At 46.9% G+C, this 24,788-nt stretch overlaps 2 protein-coding genes across 2 annotated transcripts; both read right to left on the bottom strand.

The window, feature by feature from the left end:
* On the bottom strand, positions 1-7,154 carry LOC122368086 (ras-like GTP-binding protein Rho1). Its single transcript, XM_043341722.1, has 5 exons — positions 7,049-7,154; positions 4,043-4,203; positions 2,483-2,683; positions 1,955-2,137; positions 1-824 (listed from the first exon to the last, which is right to left on the bottom strand). The coding sequence occupies exons 2-5, from the start codon at positions 4,196-4,198 to the stop codon at positions 786-788; spliced, it is 579 nt and encodes a 192-aa protein (XP_043197657.1). The 5' UTR covers positions 4,199-4,203; positions 7,049-7,154; the 3' UTR covers positions 1-785.
* A 1,777-nt stretch (positions 7,155-8,931) lies between these two features.
* Positions 8,932-23,577, bottom strand: LOC122368085 (insulin-like growth factor-binding protein complex acid labile subunit). The gene is made up of 2 exons (XM_043341721.1): positions 22,791-23,577; positions 8,932-10,379 (listed from the first exon to the last, which is right to left on the bottom strand). The coding sequence occupies exons 1-2, from the start codon at positions 22,890-22,892 to the stop codon at positions 9,270-9,272; spliced, it is 1,212 nt and encodes a 403-aa protein (XP_043197656.1). The 5' UTR covers positions 22,893-23,577; the 3' UTR covers positions 8,932-9,269.
* Between the last annotated feature and the right edge of the window lie 1,211 nt (positions 23,578-24,788).

Genomic DNA, 24,788 nt, shown 5'->3' with positions numbered 1-24,788 from the left:
TTTGGGAGGGCAGGTGTAACCACTCCACCCATTTTAAATAAGTTTATTGGTACGAAGAATCCATGGAAATATCAAAACATCCTTAGTTTCATTGCAGTTGTGACGCATGCTCCTCCTATGACCAAAATAATCCAGCCACAGCTACTAAGTATAATCAATACACGATTCGCCCCGATCACTGGCGACCACTGTCTCTGCGCTCCCCGGGCGCGGCGCGGCGCGGCACGGCCCGGTCCGGGTCCCGGCCCGCCGCACTAGCACTCACTGGCGCACGCACACCGATACGGAGAGACGCCGATATATGGGTAGATAGAGGTCCGTCGGCGATGCGGAGACGACGTCGGCCGCGCCGGCCGCAGCTGGCTCCCGAGCCGCTTCGTTGGACGCCGCGCGGCCGCTACGAGCGTGATGCAGGCGCTAGGAGCGTCGCACGGCCGCTGCGAGTGCCGCACGAGCATTGCGAGCGTCGTGCCAGCGCTACGAGCGTTGCACGGGCGCTCCGAGCACCGCACGGGCGCTAGGAGCGTCGTGCAAGCGCTAGGAGCGTCATGCAAGCACTAGAGCGCTGCACGGCCGCTTCGAGCGTCGCGCAAGCGCTGAAGGCGTCGCATGACCGCTTCGAGCGTCGCAGGTCACCAGGAGCGCCGTGCAAGCACTGCAAGCGTCGCGCGATCGCCACTAGCACCGCACAAGCGCGAGCGTCGTGCAAGCGCTACAAGCGGTGCCCTCGCCGATCGCGACTCAGCAGGCCTCGCCTGGACACCGAATGCTTAGCGACAGACGCATTACAACAGACGACACCGGGGCTTCTTCTTCTTCTTGACCTGTCCGGGGAAACGAAGTGTCAGAATACTTTGCCGAAGGTGGGGAGTGAAGGACGTTAGTTTAGGAGGATGCCATATGTTGTAGGGAACGTCGCTGACATTCACTACTGAGAGGGTCATGGCCAACTGTTCGGAGAGATACAAGACGTGTGATTTGATATGACTTGTGATTTTAGAGCGCCCGGACTTCAGAGGTCATTGGCGCCCTGATACAGGGCCAGATACAGAGTGAGACATCTGGCAGTGCGCCAGCGCTGATCCACTGACGTCATTTATGATACTGCCGTAAACCAGCAGTGACGTTCAACAGAGATAAACTGACTGGGATCGCGGCTGGCTGTCGCGCCGAAAAACTCAGTTCACGGGGTGGAAACAATCCAGAGAATTGAAACTTACCTACTCGCTGATATTCAGGGGTGTGTTTGAGGAGGGGTGATAGTATGTTGGAAAGTTTACGCCATGTAGTGAAAATATACATCTTTCATACCAGTTAACCAAACGCGTGACCTGCCGACACGCCAGGACACATGCACCGAATTCGTAGACTACGTAAGCAGCGTGTGACGCTGAGATAAGAACTGAGTGTGAGCAATGAGCATATTTGAGGTCGTCAGTGCATCTGTAGTGTAAATGAATTTTGAAAGACAATTTTGCGGCATTAGATAACCTGATACTGTAAGTGCAGCATATCCTATTGTTTTCGCAGCAAGATGACAGATTCGGTGTTTTTAAGGCAGCTGTAGGCATGGGAGCATATCTATGGGTATTACGGAAGACCGACCAACGGACTTTTCGAGATATACCACAAATAACAGCAAATAACCCAAGCCAAATTTCACGATTCGCGTGACTCACGTTTTTCACGTCAACATGACACATTTTTGTCATTTCAGAACCAACCTTAGGAAGGCTGAAATCTAAGCCGATAACATGCATGCTTTACTCATATCTTATCGTAATCATGGGGATCTATATGAATATCACTGATGTCTCCCATTATTCTCAGTTTTCTTCACGCAGTACTATCATACCGGTCACCCACTTAAACTCCTAACTTAACCCCCCTCACTCCGTTACCCATTTACCCCCGACTCCCCTCCCCGCCCCAGCCCCGCTCCCGGCGCGCTCACCTGTAACGCGGCCCTGGTGGCCGTCTCAAACACCTCTCGCACGCCCTCCTTGCTCTTGGCCGAACACTCGAGGTAGGCGAACGCGTTGATCTTCTCGGCCATGGCGCGGCCCTCCTCGGGACGCACCGGCTCCTGTTTCATCTTGCTCAGCTCCTTCATCGTGTTCGGATCATTCCGCAGGTCCTGGTGGAGAGATGGCGTGTCAGCAAGGCGGGTGGAGACAACTTACTCAAAGTAAAAGAAACATCGAACAGTGAACACCACTAAGGGGCATGAAATATGCATGTACTTGTACAAAGAATGAAAATCTTAAGGAGAAAAATAACGTCGCTCAAGCAATACATAATACATATAATCATAAAAAGCAATCATTACAACTGAAACGACACATCATCAAGGCAACAAAACCAACAACAATTTCCATTCCCCCAGCCATTTTAACTTCAAATCAAATACATTTAACTCAATCACTCATTCCTTTGGTGCTAAAGATTCATTGAAGGACGTGAGTGGCGCACTATTGCCCACCTTTTTGTTTCCGACCAGAATGATGGGCACGTTGGGGCAGAAGTGTTTGACCTCGGGTGTCCACTTTTCGGGTATGTTCTCCAGCGAGTCGGGTGAGTCGATGGAGAAACACATCAGGATGACGTCCGTGTCCGGGTAGGAGAGAGGTCGCAGCCGGTCGTAGTCCTCCTGTCCGGCCGTGTCCCACAGCGCCAGCTCCACCTGGTGGCGACACGGAGAACTGGCGTCACACACCGAGAGGCCTCTGGCGGCGACCTCGCGAATCAACGCCACAGGACAGCAATACTTATGCTGATCGCCGGGAAATGAAACTATCGGTCGATTAGATCAGACAGTGGGACGACGAAATGCGAAACTCTACTCTATTGCGAACAAGTTATGAGTACTAATGCGAAAAGGTATCTTTTTTCAAAATCAAAACATTCCAACTCAAATAATCTTTCACACTGTGCATGTGCCGTTCACAGTAAAGTGCATGGAAATGTATTAGGTCGTTCAATAAGTAACGAACAATCGGTCATAACTTCTTTATTTCTTTATTTAACACTTTCAAACTTTCACAGATTATAGATCAGACATTTTTGAATGCAGCCTATGCCTCAAACCAGTCGCCGCCCGCCTGCACACACTTCTCCCAGCGTTCCGGCCAACGCCGGAATTCCGCCCGGAAAACATGTTTTCCGTCTTTTTCACCCAGTTCATGACAGCGCACCTGACTTCAGCGTCGGTCTCGAAGTGCTCACCATGGAGGCCATCCTTTAGGGGACCAAAGAGTTGAAAATCTGAAGGAGCCAGGTTCGGACTGTAGGGCGGCTGGGGCATGATATTCAGCCCTGTCACGCGATCTCCTCGCGCGTGGCGTGAGACAAGTGCGGTCGGGGGTTGTCATGGTGTATGGTGATGTTGTTGACATCCGAGGCGCGCCTCTTCTTCAGTATTGCTTTTCTCAGTCTCCTGCAGGACTGTGATGTAGCGGCCCGCTGTCCATAGTCCGCCCAGGTTCAAGAAAGCCCACCAGGATGACACCATGACAACGCTCGTCCGCACATGTCTCACGCCACACGCGAGGAGATCGCGTGACAGGGCTGAATATCATGCCCCAGCCGCCCTACAGTCCGAACCTGGCTCCTTCAGATTTTCACCTCTTTGGTCCCCTGAAGGATGGCCTCTGTGGTGAACACTTCGAGACCGACGCTAAAGTCAGGTGCGCTGTCAAGAACTGGGTGAAAAAGACGGAAAACGCGTTTTTCCGGGCGGAATTCAGGCGTTGGCCGGAACGCTAGGAGAAGTGTGTGCAGGCGGGCGGCGACTGGTTTGAGGCAAAGGCTACATTCAGAAACATTTGATCTATAATCTGTGAAAGTTTGAAAGTGTTAAATAAAGAAATAAAGAAGCTATGACCGATTGTTTGTTACTTATTGAACGACCTAATATATCAATTACCACACGATGACAGAAAAAATTCAGCTGACTGCAAAGATAACCCCCACGTCCTACCCGCCATCCCTCCCACAAGCTCGATGCCTGGAGATAAAGGCACGCGAAGCGGTACGCCCTCACCTGTTTGCTGTCGACCTCGATGTCGGCCACATAGTTTTCGAACACGGTCGGCACGTACACCTCGGGGAACTGGTCCTTGCTGAAGACGATCAACAGACACGTCTTTCCGCAGGCGCCGTCGCCGACGATAACTAGCTTCTTTCGTATCGCCGCCATGAATTCTGTCGACGGACAAATTCAGAGTTTCAGTTACGGTTTTATGTTTGAGTCCTGTGATATTTAGGACAGTGTAGGCCTGGAGGGTCGGTAGCGGGACATTGGCTGAGCGGGGACCGGTCGTCTTACACCGGTCCCGCCCGGCCGACCAAGACTCTCACACCGGCAAACGAACCGCTCTTCCGACACACAGACAGAGGCAGCGTCGGCCCAGCCATAAACAAATGGTGATAATTCGGGAGGGGTAGCAAAACAAACACGGCCGGGCGCCGAGAGAAGCGAGAACGATGGACAGCGGCCGGGACCCAGCTCGTCGTACGGGGATGACAGACGGGGGGGGGGGGGGCGAGGGGAGATGGGGAGATGAGGAGTAGATACAGGAGCACAGCATGGTGGCGGGCATTGCAGCCGGCCGATGGAGTGAGATTTTGACGGCTGGAATGTCTCATTAAATTTTCTTTTTCTGAAAATTTATAACCAGTAAAACGCCTTTTGGGGCGACTTTTTGCAAAACAGCTTGAACACCCTTGACTTTTCACGTGGCACGTGCCACGACGGTCACTGAGATGCATCAAAAGTAGTCAATTATGGGGTAAAAGGGATGGGGCTACCCAGCAAAAAAGATCGCAGGCCAATCGGTCTAGCGGTTGCTGAGATATAAGCGTCTCAAAAGCGTTACAGGCCAGGCTGCTGATACCGAGATTTTTCCATCATATTGAAAAGACTCGCTTCGCTCGCTGCGCTCGTAACAAGACAGTAGCTGTTCCTAATCCTACTGCAGCATGCATATGTAGGAAAGAAGTGTATAAGTGTACCACAATATACTAAAATTGCACTTTTGTTCGGGCTTCATGTGCAAATTCCTCACCAAATAAGGGATGAGAAACTAATCTTCAATCAGTCAGGGTATCAAAGATCAAACTACTAGAGTAATGATCAGAATAGTTTGTCAATGCCTACAGCCTACTGCAGGGTGCAGCATGCATTGCATATGTAGGAAAGAAGTGCATAAGAGCACCACATGAAGATACCTACTGAAACACTAATGTACCCACTGCATTATAACAGTATATAACCATGCATCAAACAAGAATAACAAAAGCTACAGTAGAGGGTAAACTCTGAGCATATACCACTTCACAATGCTCACAACGAATGGACTGAGGAGTGAGGTGTTCAGCCAGTGTCCCCAAATTGTATTTTAGTTTGACTATAAGGGGGAAGTTCCTCACCAAAAGGGGGATGAGAGTGAACTGTGAAGATTGTTGGTCAAATATGGCCAAAAAGAGAGGAAAACATTCTTAAGTAAAATTTTTATGCAATTGTGGTAGGTAGCATCTCATTCATGGTAGCATCTAGGATGTAAGACAAACATCCACACAATTATTTTGTGTGTGTGTGTGTAAACTGTAAAATTGCAAGTGGAAAATTGGTCTTGAAAAATGAAGATGAGAAATAAACATGATTTTCATTTGGTTGTTAATTCCTAACCAAATTAACAAATTTTGGAATAATGTGTTTAGCATTTCAAAATAGCTGAGTTGTACTGAACTCATGCCTTCAAAAACTACACATGAGTGAAAATATGAAATCCATGAAGGTGGTATTTGTTTGTAGAAAAGCAACTTGAGAAAGAACAACTACAATTGCAAGAGTGAAACTTTTCAAGCAATGGTCAGAGTAGTTTCTCAATGTTTTGATAGTGCCACACATGAAATTTCCAAGGATATGCATAATTACGAGGTTCTCACTTCTCATGTCGGTGCCTTAAATTCAGCTAACTGTGCTGAACTCCAATTACTGACAAGCTGATGCTCCCAATTAAACTTAGATATCCTTTGATCCTGGGTTCAGGCCTGATCCATGGCTACTGCCTTCCCTTCTGACTAATTGACTTGGTGAAACCAGTGTCCTTTGACTAAGGTACCTGCTGCTTTCCACTAGTGGATGCCTAGCAGATACTTGTGAGTAGATGAATATGATGGGCAAGTGAGCTATTACCTAGCTGATAGAGATTGCCTTCTGGTCATAATTGGCACTGATTTGACTGTTTGCCCAAATATGTTCGGTAACATTTTTGCAAACATTTTTTTCTGAGAGCTGGTTCCAGGAGTTTGCTATCCCCCAGAAAATTGTGTTCTCCTTCCAAATCCAGTGGTGTGGTTTTGTAAGTACCTAACAAATTATAAGATTGAGTTGACATGAAAAATATCAATATTAATGAAACATCTACACTGTCAGTGGAGACGGAGAGCAATGTTTGTGGAGCTGAGTGTCAGGTTCAAAGTCTAAGAATGGCATGATTTATAACAGATGAGCATACCGTGTGGGAAAATGGCGAGAGCAATGCTCAACTCAACAGGTACGGGTAATGCATCTTTGACAGTCTGTACCTACATTTAAAACAATCAAGCTTTATTTTAGGTCACAAATTTCTCGCCTTTAACAGGATATTTAAAATTCATGCCTGATAACTTTGTTAACAAATTGGGAAAATAGGGCATGGACTGGGAAAAGACAAGCGAGATCAACTGTTGATTTTGGACAAATGCCAGATACCTGTTGACAGCAAAATGAAAATAAGAATGAGCTCGATAGCAGTTACTTCAGTTTGAACTAAGGATCACACAAAGTTGGCACTGGTCATTCATCGAATTGCTCGGTTCAAAAATTCAAAATAAAAACGGAAGACACAAGCTATTGTGCTGAATGATTCATCGGTGACAAAGCCGACGCGCAACATTTTATCGGTTTCTTGAATTGTTAAGCAGCATCCAGTCAGTAGGACGACACCAGCATAATCCTAAGAATATTTTCCAGAAGTCCTCGGTCCCAGTTCTTGACCCTTACCTGAATGCTAAAGGAAATCCGGTAAAAGTGCACAAATCAATATGGCAACGGCCGCCTAAAAGCGACCACACCTCGGAAGTGTCCGACAGATGGCAGGAGAATCGCAGGATTCCCGCTGGAGAAGAGTCAACAAATTCCGCGGAAAGTGGAGCATGCTAGCAAATTTTAAATTCAAGAATCTCATGCTAAAACATAAAACTAAAACTTAAAGTTTTACTAAATTTGATTCGTAATCTACCGAACAGCTTCTAAATCATATCACCAATTTGCCTACCTTCCAATTACAATTCATGAAAATATACTTATTTTGTCATGTCCAAGGTGAATTGTAGATGCCTGAGATGAACTGGGAAAGACCGTACCATTGGTGGTTTGGTATGAGTCACGGAAAGAAGAAAGTGAGAGCTACGACAGGAGCGGCCACAGATTTAAAGTTATATTGACATGTTTGGATCATCAAGGCGAGTCAATCGATTGTATTTTGTCCAAAAAAGGTCAAGGTCACGTTTGGTTCAGGCCTGATCTCGGATGCTTTCTAATTATCTTGACCAGGGGTTCCGCTGCAGAGGGGGGGGGGAGGAGTCGTGAGGGTTCGGAATCCCCGATAATTTCACTTCCGTAGTGCCGCCCAGTGCATACCTACCTAGGGTGTGGATTTTTGGGTGGGAACCCGATCCTGAACTCGTCGTCGAGCCCCTGATCTTGACACAGTCACATTATTGGCGAAGCGTGATTCATAAGAAGACGCTTGGAAATTATTCTGAGGCCCAGGATACATTTGTCATCTACGCTGGTCGGATTTTATCTGGTGTCTTCCAACAAACGACACTACTAACTTAAGTACTAACCTGGGCCATCACCGCCGAAACATCGGTCCATCAGCGGTAGAGGTGGCAGCGGGATACGGATGTGAATCGCTCGCGGCTCCGCCATGGTCGGTGATCACCGCTGACAGGACGGATGGCCACTGAAACACCACGTCACTGGGGTCCGCAGCTGGAGCCGTGGAAGGCTCAGCAGTCAGACACGCAGCTATGCCCAGCCAGATGTCAGATGACAGTCGGGCGGATGTCGTGATGTTGATGCGATGATAGGTGAAAGGCCACTCATCAGCCGACAGAGGAGCCACTCTGGTTTTAGCGAACTAAACGGACACGGCCGCTGGTCGCATCCACCACTGCCACTTCTCTCCGAGTCCACACCAGCCGCCACCGGCGGGCAGGGATTATGACGCACGCGGCCGGTGAGCGGCCCTAATCCAATTGTCTGCTCTGCATTGTACTGCTTCCCAGTTCGATTCTCCCTCCGAACATATAGGTGGAACTTTTTTTACATATTAACGAGTGGTGCTCAACGTTTCACATTTGATGTAGGTGCTTGCTGGTCGCGAATTGCATTTAACTTGTAGACGGTTGCGAGAATGTTTTTGGAAAAATAGCTGTATCCCTTTTACCTAAGATTCTTATTTGAAATGTCTGCATCCCACAGGCATGTAAATGTTCGTGTACCTATGTAAAAAGTGTAATGTTTTGTTGCAAATATATCAATTCTACTAAATCGTCCACTATTTTTAACCTTCAAGAGTCATTATCGTCGGCAAGACAACGGCCCCCTCGACTCATTTGTGATGGTCGTCAAATATAATATACTAAATATCGTTTAGGTTGCAAGGTACATGTCTTAAAAGGTTAAATAGATCGGTAGGTATTTTGTTGTGAGGGTATTTTATGGGGACCAAATTTGTATCCAACACCAAAGCTGAATTCTCGACGGCAGACACCCCCTGACCTCCATCCAACGCCTCTGTCGGCGGGCCGGCGAAGCTTCAGTTGTCCGTGTCTCTGCCAGGCCAGGGAGGGCAGAGGGCACGGCATTGGTCCCGTTTGACATAGCATTTATTCATTTACCGAGCAGCGTGTTTTACATTTATAAGATACACTTCCCGCTGTAGGCCATGTAAGTACCTATATGTGGCAACGTGTTCGCTCGAGCACGTTTTCCCCAAGAGCAGTTCGTTTATCGTGTTAAGCGTATTTTAAATAACAAAATAAGATTAAAAACGGATACAGAGCTATTTGTGCCAGTGGCTAGTTTAATCCCTATCGCTACTATCCCAGCTTTCATGAATCGCATATTTCAGAGTCTTCATTTACATGGTGCTAAGCACATACGATAACGAACAAACACAGAAACGGTCACCACAATGACGTAGCATCATTATTCACGTCACTACGATATTTATGACAAACGGCAACAAAAGTGTGAACAGAGAAGAGTATATCGTCACCCCAAAGCAGCGACCGGCCGACGCCATGGCCCGTAGGAAGGCCTCCTCGCTCTTTCTCCGCTCTAACTCCTCCCTGTCTCTTACGGCACACTCCTCTGCCGACGGCAGGCTCACGCCACTGATATGTCTCTGTTGGAGCACTGGCGGCGTCAGACATCTATTCTGCTCCGAGAAGCGCGTCACATTATAGCCGGCACCACGGAGGGCAGTCATCAGCCGGTGTAGATCGCACGTGCACGGCAGCAAGTTATCCACAAGGACCAGTCTCTCCTCAGCGCATGGGGAGAGAGTAAGAACATCACTCAGAGCCACCGCGTGGACCCGGTTTCCTCGCATCTCTAGCCGTCCAACAGGACCGGTGATGTTCAGTCCACCCAGCTCTCCGATCGTGACGTTGGTGAAGCTGATCACCTGCACCGGTCCCACACCTTCCATCCAGTGGCGATCCATGACACCCACCTCCCCACCGATCACTGTCAGCCGCGCGGCCCGCTGGAGGCCGCTGAGTAGGCCAGCCGGCAGGTTCTCCAGCTGCGGCTGCCGCACCACCAGCACGTCCACATCCCGCAGGCCTGAGAAGGCTCCGGCGGCCACCCGCTGCAGTCGCTCCGGCAGCAGGAGGTGGTGCACTCTCTGGAGACCAGCGAAGGCCCGCGGTTCCAGCGCCGCCGCCGGGTTACCCCCGAGACTGATCAGCCTCACATCAGCTGAGGTACTGAATGCGAGTGGGCGGACACGCCGCACGCCGCTGTGACCCACGTAGAGGTAGGTGATGTTGCGCAGACCGCCCAGAGAGAATCCAGCCAGCTCGCCGAGAGGGTTTCCCTGCAGCGAGAGCCGCTCCAGCGATAGCAGGCCGAGGAAGGCGAACGGTGCCACCCGACGGATGCGGTTGTTGTCCAGGTCGAGGGTGCGCAGCTGGGGTAGTTTGATGAAGGCGGCGCGTCGCAGTCGACGGATTCTGTTCCCGGCCAGTGAGAGGTGCTGTACGGTGGCCGGCAGCCTCCGTGGTGGAGCGGTCAGTCCTGCGTCGATACAGAGGACCTGAGGAGACAGAGAACACCAGGCGTCAGCTTGGAGAGGACACCGGTTCCACCGAGCCTTCAAACGAACGTTTAACCGAATGTGTGATGATCAAACTTCCCATCGGTTAGATCATGCAATCAAGAGAACATATACGGCTAACCGTGAGTCTTGTTCAGCAACCGTACACTTTTATCAAATAATTGTATTTCGTAACATTTTCCGGCTTTGCTGGTTGCAACAATAAACGACATTTCTTCGAATGTTACATAATAAATGTACATGAAATGCTGCATATGCACAATCATTACGGTATCGGCCCGAATTCGCTACTAATGGCAGCGGATTCGCCGGACAGACATCCGGCGAATCCGCTGCCAGAGCAGCATATTTGGGCCGGCTGAATGTCTGACTGCCAACGGCAGATTCACGAATAGCAATGTCTAGACTAGACTAGAATAGAATATCTAGACGGTAGACCAACCTTATCTTATTCTTGACCCCTTGTAGCACACTGGGCGTGTTATTACGTTGCTGCGTTATGTAAGCTGTGCTATTTTACTATGACGTATTAGTATTCTCAGAAGTGTAAAAACTTAAATTTGCTTCGTGGATTCAAATGCTCATCCCATTGCTTATGTGCTCACAGTTAAATGAACGTGTACCTACATACACTGTAAGCAACGAGTGCACCAGTGCATCAGCATGAGGTTTTCACACGACCATCATAAGCGCCAAGCGGATTACGTGTAATGCGCAAATCCTCTTTTTGGAGGGCCTCGACAAACGCCTTGCCAGGGTAACGATGGGACTTCATGGCACTTACAGCGCAATTAACATTAATTACTGCCGCTCCACTGCCGGCATCTGTGTGCGTACTTAGGAGCAGTGCGGGTTAATTACGACCGCCGCCGGCCAAGTGTGGGTGCCGGGTTCGACGTGCTTGGTCGATGGGTGGGTTCGCTGGGTGGCTGGTGGGTGACTGACGGGTGCGTGCTCGGTCGGTGGGTGGTGGGTCCGGACCACAGACCAACTGCCGCAGTGTGGTCACGGGTACGGCCGCCGATGCCGACTTCGGTTACCATGTGGTCAGCCGGCCCGTGAGACGGCTCCCAGGGAACTAATGCCATGGTAAACCACGCCTTCTGTGCCTCAACTGGGGCAGACGGCATCGTGACGAGCTGACCGCTACAGACTTTATCAAAACATAAGAACACATGGCATGGAGCTTTGTCACCAGCACACTGAGCAGCTTCCCAATGCCCGTATAACAGATCTGTCCTTCAGAAAGCCAACGGGACCAACACGGTGATGGTGCTATTTTCACTCACACCTGTCCGACCTCTTCCCCAAGCTCGCACCACATACGAAAGGTACCTATATGGCTTCCTTACGTCGAACTGTGCGGCCGGTGTCATGGCTTCTCGACATCAATAATATAGCAGCAACCGTATGCGAGGGAAGCATATGCGTTTGTGTTGATATGCGTTAATTTCACTATATGATGTGAGCATGCCTGACACGAGTCAAGCTGTACGTTATGAAGTCGTGTGTGGGGTGTTTAGTCGTGTAATTTGTTGCAGTTTTGACCGGAGAGTATTTTGACGTTATTTATTAGTAGTGCTGTGTTCTCCGTCGAACTTACGATTGAGATGATTATCCAAAGAAGGGATCGAACCATGAGGGCACTAAAGAGTCGGACATGACTGTCACCAAAGTTCGTCATCGATCAGTCAAACGATCCATTTCCTCACTGCTGGGCACGGACACCCGAGGCGTCTTGCCTGCGTGTGTGTTGCATGCGCTGTAATTCAGAATGGACGCCCTCGCCCCGGCTCACCACCGTAGGTGTGACACTGATAAATCGCCCGAGGCGGTGCGTGCACGCCGTGCACGTGCAGCTCGCAGAAAAACGCAACGGCCGACCGTTAAATCCAGCGAGCGCAATCAATTTATTGACGACACAATTGATTTGGCACACGGTGACGCTGTAAAAACAGTTCCGACTGGGCCCACGCAGCTGTCAGATAATTTCGGGCCATTGTCTGCCGCTGGCTCCGTCGAAGTTCGCTTGGTGACGGAGTGGCAGGAGCTTACGCTTGGCGTCGGTAAAATTATGCAGCGTCATCGGAGCTGTCATTAAGTGGAAACAACGCCGGGCGTGCAATATTGACCTGCTGAGGAAGGGGTGTCGCGGCTGGTAGGATGGAAAGCGACACTACTTGGCACCAGTGTTCGCCACGGGCCCCAAAATCCCCAGCCCAGCCCGGCCCGGGCCCATGGGTTCAGAGCCCGGCCCAGCCCGTAGCCCGCTCTTGGCAAATATTCCAAGCCCAGCCCGGCCCGGCCCGTCAAAAATAGCAATCTAGTTATTGTCTTAGTCTATTGCTATAATAAGCATGATTGATTACACTATTTTGAGAACAATTCAAACTGCATGAATATTAACATGGCAATCATGACTCCCTTCTTTTCAATGAATATAATCATTTCAAGCACCTATGGCACAAATTTTAACAGTAACAGCAAGCACCTCAGTCAATTAGGTCATGATTACACACCTATAAAAAGTTTACATGATTATATTAACTACATTCTATGAGTAAAGTTATCTTGCAAGCTGATGTGTGTGAACATTATCATTCATAATTGGTGACTCTAATGCATACTTGAAGGAAGAATTTGCAACATACTCTATGCTTCCCAGCACTTACCAGCAGAAAAAAAGCTTGACTTATGGGAATTGATGAATCTGTCTGGGATTGACCTTGCTGTTAAATTCACTCCATAGATGCTGCAATATCAAAAGCCTGAGAAAGCATACAAAAAAGGTGACACTCACTTAAGCACTGTCTTCCAAAAAAAGAGAAAATCCATCCATTTATCAGCAAAACTGATTTAATCTATTTTCAATTCATGCCCACGTGTCAACCGAATCTCTGTGGACAACTATCTGCTACTTTCCTTGCTATTTTATGTTAGGCTCTTTTCAAGATATGGATATCGCTAGCAGCGTAAGCAGAAAACATGAGGGCTGTTCACGGGCCCTGTGTGCGGTCGGACCGCACACAGCCTCGAAGCTCCGCCCACTTCGTCCCTACGTCAGCCTTCCGTCACCGCACACAGCGATCGCTGTGGCCGGTCGGGACTGGCCACAGCGAACCGTCCACCGCACGCAGCCGTGACGTCAGAGCCGCCTACCCATCCCCTACCCCCACGCCTGCTGGACGCACCGCACACACCGCACGCAGCAGTGTGCGGTGCCCGTGAACACCCCTCTGGTAAGCTTGAAATTTCATTGGGTACTTTTGCGACTTTTACGCATCATCATCCTCAATCGAAAATGAGCGAACACTTCTTGATTGTCGCATCTGCGGCAGGTAGCGATCCTGACCAACTGTATAATAAAACATATATGATCAAGAATCAAGAAGAATAGAATCAAGGTTGTTTGGGCTCTGGAAGAAGACGTCGAGGTCTATGTTGTAGCCCATTTCTTTTTTGAATCACGCGTTTTTCTATATCAGTTTGATTTCTCTTCGGTCAGTCTTGTCTGTCTGCCCGATGTTTGTCGTATCTTGACTTAAATTGGTTAGATGTTTTTGCCATCTTGGTGTGAGAGCTTAACAAATTCCATTTATTTATAACTCTTTGTGAGAAAAATCTTCCTCTCTTCAACGTCCGGTGGTGGGGCTTGTACAGTTTGAGGTAATCTCGCTCTGTTCGGTTTCTAACGTTAAATAATTGGGTGAGGTCACACTCGTGGAGCTGATGGAGGATTTTGTGGGTCTCAAGTAAGTCTCCCCGTTCTCTTCTCTCTTCTAGGGTGGTAAGCTTAAGCTGTCTCAGCCGCTCTGGATAATTTAACCCTTGCAGTCCCACAACTCTTCTTGTAGCTGCTCTTTGAACTGTTTCAATCTTCTTGATATTATATTTCTTATATGGAGACCACACTTGGGGACAGAATTCAATGTGAGGGCGAACAAATGTTTTGTATGTGAGATTAAACATTGCCGGCCTCAGCTTTTCAAAGGTTCTCCTTACCATGCCCCAACTGGCATATGCTCGTTGGGTGCATTTGTTGATATGTTTGTTGAACTCGAGCGAGGAGTCAACAATAACACCCAGGTCTCTTTGTTCGTTGGTGTTCTCCAGCTTAGTACCACCGAGCATGTAGACTGGTCTGTCGGACATCATTTGTTTGGTGCCGATTCGAAGGGTCTGGCACTTAGAAGCATTGCAGCATAGTTTCCATTGACGAGACCAGTGCTCAATCTCTTGGAGATCCCCTTGTAAGCGCTCCACATCTTCATGTGACTTGATGTGTCGGTAGATTTTACTATCATCAGCAAAAATTTGCACCTGGCTAACTATTTGATCCGGCATGTCATTAATAAACAGAAGGAACAGTGTGGGACCGATCACTGAGCCCTGTGGGACGCCACTTGCTACCTTTGCCCAGCTTGAGTGGGCTCCGTTGACTACAACTCTCTGTTTCCTATCGTAGAGGAAGTCTTCAAGCCAGTTAAGCAGCTGACCGCCAATCCCTGATCGGTATAATTTATGACAAAGTCTTGCATGTGGTACGGTGTCAAAAGCTTTTGCAAAGTCTAGATAGACAATGTCTGTAGGTACCTTTTCATCAAGGCTGCGGCTGCAGTCTTCCAAAGTGGAGAGGAGGTTTGTTAAACACGACCTTCCGGAAACAAATCCGTGTTGGCGTGGGTTCAAAATGTCGTTCTGCAAAATATGACTCATTATTTGTTCATTGACGATTCTTTCCATCACTTTACTGCATATGCAGGTTAAACTAATTGGGCGGTAGTTTTGGGCTTCAGTTCTTGATCCCTTCTTATGGACTGCTGTGACGTATGCCATTTTCCATAGACGAGGGACATGTCCAGTGTCCATCGAGTTTTTGAATATGATCCTCAAAGGTACTGCTACATTTTCTGCGAGTTCAGCTAGGAGACGTGGGTGAAGATCATCTGGCCCTGGTGACTTGTAGGACTTAAGCTCTTTCAGTAGCTTGATGATATGTTGAAGAGGCATTTCAACTGAATGTAATTCGGGTACATCTGGATGCCGACAGTGGGTGAAAGGACACATTTGCTCGTCTGACAGTGAGGAGAAGAATTCGTTGGCGTAAATCAAGTCAGAGTCATCTTCTAACGTGAACACATTCTTGAAGTGTTGGTTGAGGGCAGCGGCAGTTTCTTCGTATGTTGATGATGGGGTTCCGTCTGCCTTGGTAACTTGCCCTACTGGCTCTCGAACTTTGTTTTTGGAGTTACAGTACGCATAAAACAGCTTGGGATTAGTTTTGATCTGATGAAAAAGTTTTTCTTCGTGCTTTGTTTTGATGTTACGTAGACCATAATGAGCCTTTTTTCTTGCCTTGATGTATTTCTTTCTATACCTTTCCAACTCTGGTAGCTTTAACCTCTCTGCCCTCATGTAGGCATTCCAAGCACGGTGTTTCTTTGTTCAAGTTTTTGTTTTGTTTTTCGTTCGAGCTTTCAGACTTCGTGATTTAGGTTTTATTTTTTATTTGTTTAATTTTGTTTTCACCTTGATACTTACTAAAAAAACGTATTTATTTGATATACTGTTGTGTATACTACCTAGATGCCGCCACATAAACATAGCGCCGCCGCCATGATTGCAAGTTTTGTTGAGAAGGCGCTGGTTTGTTGTGATTTATTTTGACAAATTTATGGACATTTAAAGAAGCTTTCATCGCGAAATACTCTGTAGAGTTCCTCGTTACGTACAGTGTGTTTTGTGAGTATCCTTTTAAGGTTCTGTTCGTTAAAAAGCCGTCGGTGAAGGAAAAAAGACTGTGTTGGAATTGTCTCACTACAGTCGGTGACACACCAGGGAAATAAGCTAAAATTAGAGCACTCTATTTATTGCTCCCGCTACTTCACCGTCTCCCATAGGGTCCTGTGTTGAGCTGGTGTCGAGGCTCTAAAAATGACGCCGATTTTTGCACCCTTCTCACGAAAACCGCTCGGACCGCCTGGAAACCAATTGTTCCGCTCTAAAAATTTCATGATCGACGGGAAAATGAATGAGGAAAAGATTGGTCCTGAAATAATTCTGAACTCCCTGTAGAACATATCGAAATATGGCTGCAAACTAGGAGCATGCCAAAATCGACAAAACATTACAAATAAACTTACCGGGATTTTTTATTTTCCATGCATTTGCGTATGAAATCAGTCGGTTTTTCGGAAAGATCATCTTCTGTTTAATAAATAATTCCACAATTGCAATCGAGAAAAAAAAACATTTCCGCTGTGACAACAGTTTTGGCATTGTGCCAGTAGTGTGGCGTGCGCGGTGCTGCGTGGTCGTCGGGGCGGAGTTGTGAGTATTTTCGGTGTTTTAAATGGTTGATGGCCATTTGACCCAGCTTCATATTATTTCCTACAAATTTTTGCATCAAATTATTGCTTTGAAAGACCATTGAAACCCCTTATCTCTTCATGAAACACGATCATATTCATCGTCGACGAAAATGGCGCGGGACTCTATGTGCATTCCGATCGAAATAAATCGTAAATTAAATAATATTCGATGATAAGTATCATTTTCTAGTGACACATTTTCATAAAATAAGGCATAAACTTTGCAAGGAAGTCAACATTGGATAATTGGATTCTTATTTTGCTCACATATCCTTGTAGTAGTCAAATGGCTCAATTGTTAGATAGATGTAAGCATATGTTTTGGCTTGATGTTTGCTGTGAAACCACCCAGCCACTTGCTGGTTGAGTGGTTTTCTGATAATTACCTGATAATCATTTCTCCTTTTCCTTTAAAGAAACTAAAATTCCTTTCAAAGTAATCCATTTTAAGGAAAGGCGGCTTGCTCATTGGCATTTCATGTTCTTGTTTTGTTATTGCAGGCAGTATTTTGATACAATAATGCAATATGAATTTTTTGCAATAATAAAACCTAAGACAAACTTAGTTAATGCGTCAATCAAACACCCAACAGAAAGATTGTGAGTCCTTGTGACGTGAAGTAGAATATTCTATGAATGTGTTATATAGAATATGCCAAATATTAAATTAATTATTATTTGATACTGATAGCTGAGCAGGTGAATTATGCCACAATATAATTTCATTTTCTGGTTTTGAAATAGCCGGCAGTATTTTACTTCAACAAATGTAATATACATAGAATACATGTTGTTACCTATGTTACCTATGTTAAAAGTTTAATAACAGCCAACAGAAGGAGCTGTTTCAGCAGATAATGTTTGTACCTTATGCATTACCTTTCTTTTCTGCAGGACCATGCTTCCGCTGGGTGGTCGACATTTGCCTCCTGAAGAAGTTGAGCAACATGAAGACCACCAGATGAGGTGTCTGCAGTTCATGTGGAACTCTGCAGACTACAAGTGTTATGTCAACCACAACCAAAGTGCTGTGATCATGGAGGCATGAACCTCATGACAACACTTCAGATTTGCAGTTGAACCAAAGTGTGATTCAAACCACCTGTGGCATCTCACTCAATGTGTGAACAGTGTGATTATTGTGCAGTGTTCAGCTGCAACTAAGACATTTATTAGTGACTTGTTTTGCAATTAGCCACCAAAAGCATTTTTGGGCTGGCTGCTGTAATTTGGTTGTGCACTGCGCAATAGTGGTAGTGTTTTGTCACTTGTCAAGTTGTCAGTTGTGCATGTTGCATGTTTCTCTTCCCTCGGCCCTCATTATCAGTTAAGTGGTGAATTGGCATCACTCAGTCTCCCCAGATCTCCATTGACTGTCTGTCAACCACCTAACTTGAGATGGTATTTGCTAATAGTGTCAGAAAAGAAGTGATGGTAGACATTTTTAGGAATATGAGCTCCGTTTCATGCGTGTTCCAGTGGTCATTTTGTCACATGTCCCATAGTGTAATAAATGGAAACTGTTGTTCCCTTTTGAAGGTACTCGCGGATGCAGAAAGCGTTGGACCTAATTATTAAACGCACCCTCCTATCAGCGACGCACGAAATCGACAAATATCATCCTTTTTAGAACAGGAGGAAACGAAAACTTGTGAACATAGCTGTACCTACAACAGTGCGTAAGGAATTGAAATTCTGGGAGTTTTTGAAATTCGGAGAAACTCAAGTTGTCGACAGGTATGCCCCCTTGCACGTCAAAGACCGCCTAAAATACAAACGTCTACAAATGAAGGCAGTATTCGTATGTTCGTTGTAATTGCAGCAGCCTAGCAACATGTATTGCGGTCCGATGGCGAATTGCACTCGTGCTCAAAAACTATGCCGGTAACTGCCAATGCACTTAGGTCATAGGTGAGGAGAGGAAGGGTTATGTCATATGTCAACATCATAGAAATGGCTTCATCTGAGCTGTGCCTATTGTACATAATTCAACCAATCTATGCATTTCGTTTCTTGCAATCTACGCATGCTTTCACTCCAGCTTCAGAGTAATCATCCCATATTGTACGTCTTAAGATATTGATTTCTATGGCGGTTTGCAATTACTAGCCACGTCTCACCTCAGTTTGGTGGCCCCGCATCGGCCCACTCGGCCGCTCTAAAATTGACTTACGGAGGAGGATGGTGGCTTTTATTTTAGCTTCTCCGCCGACTGCGGGGAGCGCCGTCGCCGAGGTAGGAGCAATAATTAGCTTATGTTTGGGACTAATTTCCACGCTTAATTAACATTTTAATGTTATTTTAATTAATTCATGTTAATCCTTGACGCATTCTCTTTCTATTGATACCATCCACCGGTCTGAGAATTACTGCCTTGCTGCGTAAGGGCCGATAAAAGATCACGCTTTTAGGGGTATCTCTTCAACATGGGGCAGGAGCAATAAATAGAGTGCTCTAATTTTAGCTTATTTCCCTGGTATGTCACCAACTGACTATCGCCATATATAAGTGTTAACTGTTAAACTTAATGTAGCCCTGTAGCCCATCATTGTTGAGTGGCTTCTTAGTTTTTGGAGTTTTAGTGCTAAGTAAGTTATTCTGATGGCTACATTTTAACTTTTATTAACAAACTAATGATGCTAGAGATTCTCTGATCTTTTTGGTTGCGGAATTTGTATGAAAACCCTCCTATGTGTGACATGATGTGATATTGGATAATTCTCAAGATTCCCAAAATTCAATATCAAGTAGGTTTTCTTTCACATTGCTTAAATTTGGTTTAGTTTTTGTATTTTCCCAGTGGGTTTTGTTTGCATCAGTTTCCAAATTTTCTTAAATTGACATTAGTCGCAAAACCCATAGTGCACAAAGCTCTTGGCCCGGCCCGTCCATAGCCCGTTAACTAATGATATTTGGGGGCCCGGCCCAGCCCGTAGCCCAGCCCGGCCCATGGCCCGTTGGGCTGGCCCGGCCCGTGGCGAACACTGCTTGGCACTTGGTCATATGCTTGCATGTATGGGACTTGCGACTTGCGAGCAGTGAAACAAATAAGTATGTTGCTGTTTAATGTTCATTTATAATGACATTGAATGCCGAGCATAAGAAAATACGTACAAAAATTAAAGAAGGCTACAAAGCACTCTACATTTTTTAGACGTTTAGATGTAAAAGCTCTAAGAATGAAATGCGTGGAATCTCATCTGGCCTTTCTCTTACTCATTTTCCTCAAAATATGAGACAAGAGAGTCATTAAGTACACACAGTCGCACGAGCCAGCAGTCAGAAGCAGCCATCCTAATTGCGTGGCGATCCCAGCAAACGAGGCAGTCGGGTCACGTACAGAGCGGGCTTTCTCCACTGAGTTCATTCCCAATGACCAGCAAACAACCATCGAGGCGCCCATCAGACACATTTGTCGTCAGAGAGGCGCAAAAACTAAACACGAATAGTGCACATCATCGGCTGTATGGCGCGCGTGCTGGCGAATGAACGAGTGATGACCTTTGACCTGAGTTCGGCGATGTGCGTGCCGTCTGTTGTGGGTCGAGCGGCGGTACAATCACAGTTGTGAGACGCAATCACATCTGGTTACCGTTAAAGACACAGTGGGAGGGACGAAGAGAGGAAGAGTCACCGTAGTTGGCTGTCGCCTGATTGGATGTTGAATTGAGACGAGATTTTGTTTTGTATTGGACGGCTTTGAAGTCTCTGCCTAGTGCCCGACTGACTTCAACAGTCAACGGAAAACAGCCTACGGAACTCGGAAGCATTTATTCCGTAACATTGGAATTGGCATTAGCTAAGACACACACCTTCAAATCAATGTAAATTCATAATACCTATGAAAAGATAATTATTCCTTGATGAGTTAAAATCTTCTCAAATTGACAACAACAATATGGTTTCCGAGTAGTAAAAATTGTAATGCTGGTTAGAACCGATAGCGGGCCTCATCTTTTTCGGTCTGCCCTTATTGGGTCAACAGGGTCATCAATGGGCCATCCTTTTGATAACCACATAATACGATTATCTATTGGGTCTTCAGGTAAATTAGTATTATTGTGCGTCCATCAAATACACCTATGCATTATTTACACAAGCCCTGAACGTATGAAATTGGGACTGAATTGTTCGACTAAAATTAAAAATGCCTACAATTTGTCATAACGACAAAATCAGGCTTAAGTTGACCATGATTAGCCAGCCATGGATAGTGTGGGGATAAATTATGTTAAATGTTCTCGGAGCCACGCTCTACGCCTGTTCTAACAACACTCGCACAAACAGAACTCTGAGCGAAGGTCATCGAGGTTTGGTCAATACCGCGGCCGGGTCAACGCCGAAAAGGAGACTCGATTCTCTCTGTCACACTGTGCTCTATCAATGTCGTGAATTAACACGGAAATTGGGGGACATAACCCAATTATCAGAGACCAGAATGGTGGAGCTAGAAAGCGGCTTCCATTTCGCCCAAAGCGTCTGAGTTCTACCAATACCAGTTATTTATATCAGCTCTGGCGGCGGTTTTTGATTAAACAGCCGTGGCATGGCCTTACAAGCAGAACGAAAGCCACGGACACGATGTGATGGATTTGGAAACAGCGGGAGACGTGCCCGCTGTCTTGGGCTGCGCAGATATGCATCCGAATGCCAGCCGTTATCAGGAACTCGTGTCGGGCTCGACAGGAGCCGAGATGATTCTCCGATATGGTTATTGGTGTGGGTCAGGACTCACGCATCCGCGAACACGCACAAGGCTCACGCATAATTCGACCGTTGTTGGCCGTCGTATTTACGGGACCCAGCTGATTGTGGAAGCGCGCCAGTGTTCATACAATCTACATGACAACAAACAATGAATAATTAAATTATTTGCAAATTCCTGGCAATGACTAAATGGTAAATAACATCCAATGTGATAATCTGTATTAAAATATTGCTGTGTTCTTTGAAGTAGCGATCAAACCAGCCGTCTATTTGAATTGTGGCTGTGTTTTAGATCAGCGCCTCTGCGCGGGAGTGAATGAGAAGACGAAACAACACCTACAACTGACTGGTGTGCGAATGTGTGGGCGAGTGAGAGGCGTCGACTACCGGTGCGAGCACACAATTCTCTCAGAAGACGACAATGAAAGCTATACACCCCGCAGAGCCTCGCCTGGACCAAGATTGCTTTAGTAATGGCCTGGGTGGCCGTTTCCAGGTCACAGACTGCCAAATAGGGGTCAAAGGGGACGATCGGTAACCGCTGGTGACACCGGAAACCTAGCGAATCTGGTCTTAGTGCTCAGTGACTCGTTAAAACTTATGATTGTGTATAATAAAATGTGCCCAAACTGAGATATCTGAACACGTACCTATCTTAAACACGAACTGATTTTGATGGTAAAATAGATATGTTCGACAAAGAATGGTAAATACATTTACATTACACAATACGAATGCATAGAAAAGCATGCATTTCGGATTTTGCGTTGAACGAGTTGTTAAAGGGACCCTCCCACCTTCAAAAAAGTTAATGAATTGGCACGAAAGTGATGTCGCTCGGTTCAGAAAGAGCGAAAACGAATATCTACCAAATTTCATCGAAAAATATTCACCGGTTTTCAAGATATTAGACTTTTACTTTTGTTTACTTTTTGGGATCTCCGCTGTTCCTAGCGACTTTATTTGAAAGTGCGGCATTTGTTGCGCGCAAAGCAGCATATACCACCGCGTGCTACCAAACGTTTTAGTAAAAGATTTAAAATCGTTACATCTCCGCTGACGTCACAAATTCTAAGGGGGCATACCAATGCACTAGCCCCTTAGAATCCGAAAACTGCAAGTTTGAAATTCCATATCTCCGAATTAAAGCATTTGTCGATGTTGCGAGTGCCCAAACCGGTATTTGCAGGCCATGACCACCAATTTGGCTATCTCAACTCAAAACTAATGTTAAGGTGGGAGTGTCCCTTTAATGCTGTTTCGGAAAGAGTGGAGGATATTCATAGCTATGAAACAGCAAGTTTATACTGACCTGAATTTCGCTGGGACAGACGCAGCCGTCTGGACAGAAGCCAGAGACTTTACTGGACCACAGAAGGACAAAAAGCCACCAAAGACGGACGGCAGGCGGCATCACTGCAGCTCCGATTCCATATAAAACGTCACATGTTACCGTTCGGGCGCGCTCACATTAGGTGCTTGGTATTGTTGGACACCACTGTTATTGAGTTATTGACGCCATTTGACTGGCATCACGGTACCGCCACATGGTAATTAATCCAAATCGCAGCCACCTACTTCGTAAAATTAATCAATGCAAGGAACACTTTGATGCCGCTGAATGTTCTGGCGCCACCTGAGAACCTACCTATTCTTGAGCTTTCTGTGATCTCATATCACTCAAAACGAGAAAATATCCATAAACGGAAGGTTTTTGACGAAAACTTCGTCACCACCTCACGAGGTCGGACTCCGGCCTTCAACTTCTCGCAATCTCTCTGCCGTATGTCCTGTTCCTCACTGATCCACCGTCTGTATGTGGGTCCGGTTCAGTACGATCGGCCCTTCCCACCGGGCACCAAACCGACAGAGCGGACACCGCTAGACCGACTGGCGCCCGCCGCCGCCGCCACCACCGCTGCCACCGCGCCGCGCCGCCGCCGTCACAGGGTCGACGGCTGTCGGCTGACCCCTGACCTCGTGAGAGCGGCGTCACCCGGCAGGTCGTCACCGCGCCCGGCAGCTCCCGCAGAGCGTCATCAGCGGGAACGGCGTCATCCGTCGAGGTGAGCGCACGACAGAGACGGACAAACCAATCGACTCCATGTGTGCATAATGGTGTGGGTGTTCGATTCAGTCTCGGTCCTTTTGAGCCAGGACGGTTTAATTCGAGTTGGAACTGGAAACCGCTTGGTAGCGATGACAGCGAAATATCATTTCTTTTGGTTTTGGTTTTCATTTAATTATCACACAATTTATATTCCATAGTTTTGATTATAAATAAATGCCTTTATCATGATAATATAATTAATCTCTCATGTACACACACAGGTATAAAAATTCCATGACATGTTGTCGTTAGAGGGAAGTTGATGCCACCGAAGCCTGCCGTCGAGGTCTGTGTGGTTTATTGTTGGCGTTTGACGGTTTCACTGCCGTGTCGAGTGTCACCAGGGCGGCATGCGATCTGCCATCAAAAGGTCTCAGGGGTCACCGATACGGAGTGGACACGTAACATGCCACGCCCGCCGCCAGCGCCGATACCTCATGCGATAATCTGCCAATGCCACTTCAACATCCTCGTTTCCAAACTCGTGTTTTCGCTGCAATATGATTTACCTGTGTACCGAGTTACAACCTGCCATTAAACTCTTCGCAGGTTATTGCTGTTTGGAGACTGTAACCTTTCTTTTCAGTCGTCCATTTTCCCCGCCTAAAAAGCTTTTCGTTCGCAATTAATTTTTCAAGTGTTTGAGCGTTTTCCATAATTGTATCACGCACGTGCTAGTAATTGGGGTGCAAGAAGGGACTTGGAAAATTTCAATTTGGCTCCCCTCACTATTATGTGCTCAATTATCATTTGCACAGAAGGGAAGCAGGATGTACAACAACCCTACACCATCAGGCCATTCCACTGATGGAGATCACAGTCTGTTACGCCGCTGTTCACACGGTTGTACAAAACGGTATCTCTTCGAAACGGTGGAACCTGTAAGTACAATGTGCAATGCCTATGCATGCACTGAATTCGTCTAATGCCGAGAGCGGTCGACACTAAGAGACTCGACCTGCGGCCGAGGCGGAGCGGCCCCTCGCGTGCATTGCACACCGTGCATTCTCTGCACAGCGCACTATGCACTCGCAGAGTCCGATCCGGCACTTCAGATTCGCATACCGTGCAGGCGTATCCAATTGCATTGTATGTGCGACGGACAGGCTGCATTGTTCTGAGCGGATTTGTTCCCACGATCTCAATGACAGCAAAAGTCACTTGGCAGGTTTTATTGTGATGGTCCATTCTTCTCGAGGC

Source organism: Amphibalanus amphitrite, unplaced genomic scaffold (assembly GCF_019059575.1).
Source record: "Amphibalanus amphitrite isolate SeventyFive unplaced genomic scaffold, NRLGWU_Aamphi_draft 000922F_arrow, whole genome shotgun sequence".
NCBI lineage: Eukaryota > Metazoa > Arthropoda > Thecostraca > Balanomorpha > Balanidae > Amphibalanus > Amphibalanus amphitrite.
This window is presented reverse-complemented; position numbering and strand designations above follow the sequence as displayed.

What these genes read in the sequence shown, in the direction of transcription:
- LOC122368086 (XM_043341722.1), bottom strand. Translation starts at nt 4,198, where the DNA reads ATGGCGGCGATACGAAAGAAGCTAGTTATCGTCGGCGACGGCGCCTGC. An exon ending in TTCTGGTCGGAAACAAAAAG is followed by an intron (nt 2,138 to 2,482) that starts GTGGGCAATAGT and finishes TCTCTCCACCAG; the next exon opens with GACCTGCGGAATGATCCGAA. An exon ending in CCACCAGGGCCGCGTTACAG is followed by an intron (nt 825 to 1,954) that starts GTGAGCGCGCCG and finishes TTCCCCGGACAG; the next exon opens with GTCAAGAAGAAGAAGAAGCC.
- LOC122368085 (XM_043341721.1), bottom strand. Translation starts at nt 22,892, where the DNA reads ATGCCGCCTGCCGTCCGTCTTTGGTGGCTTTTTGTCCTTCTGTGGTCC. An exon ending in TCTGTCCCAGCGAAATTCAG is followed by an intron (nt 10,380 to 22,790) that starts GTCAGTATAAAC and finishes CTGTCTCCTCAG; the next exon opens with GTCCTCTGTATCGACGCAGG.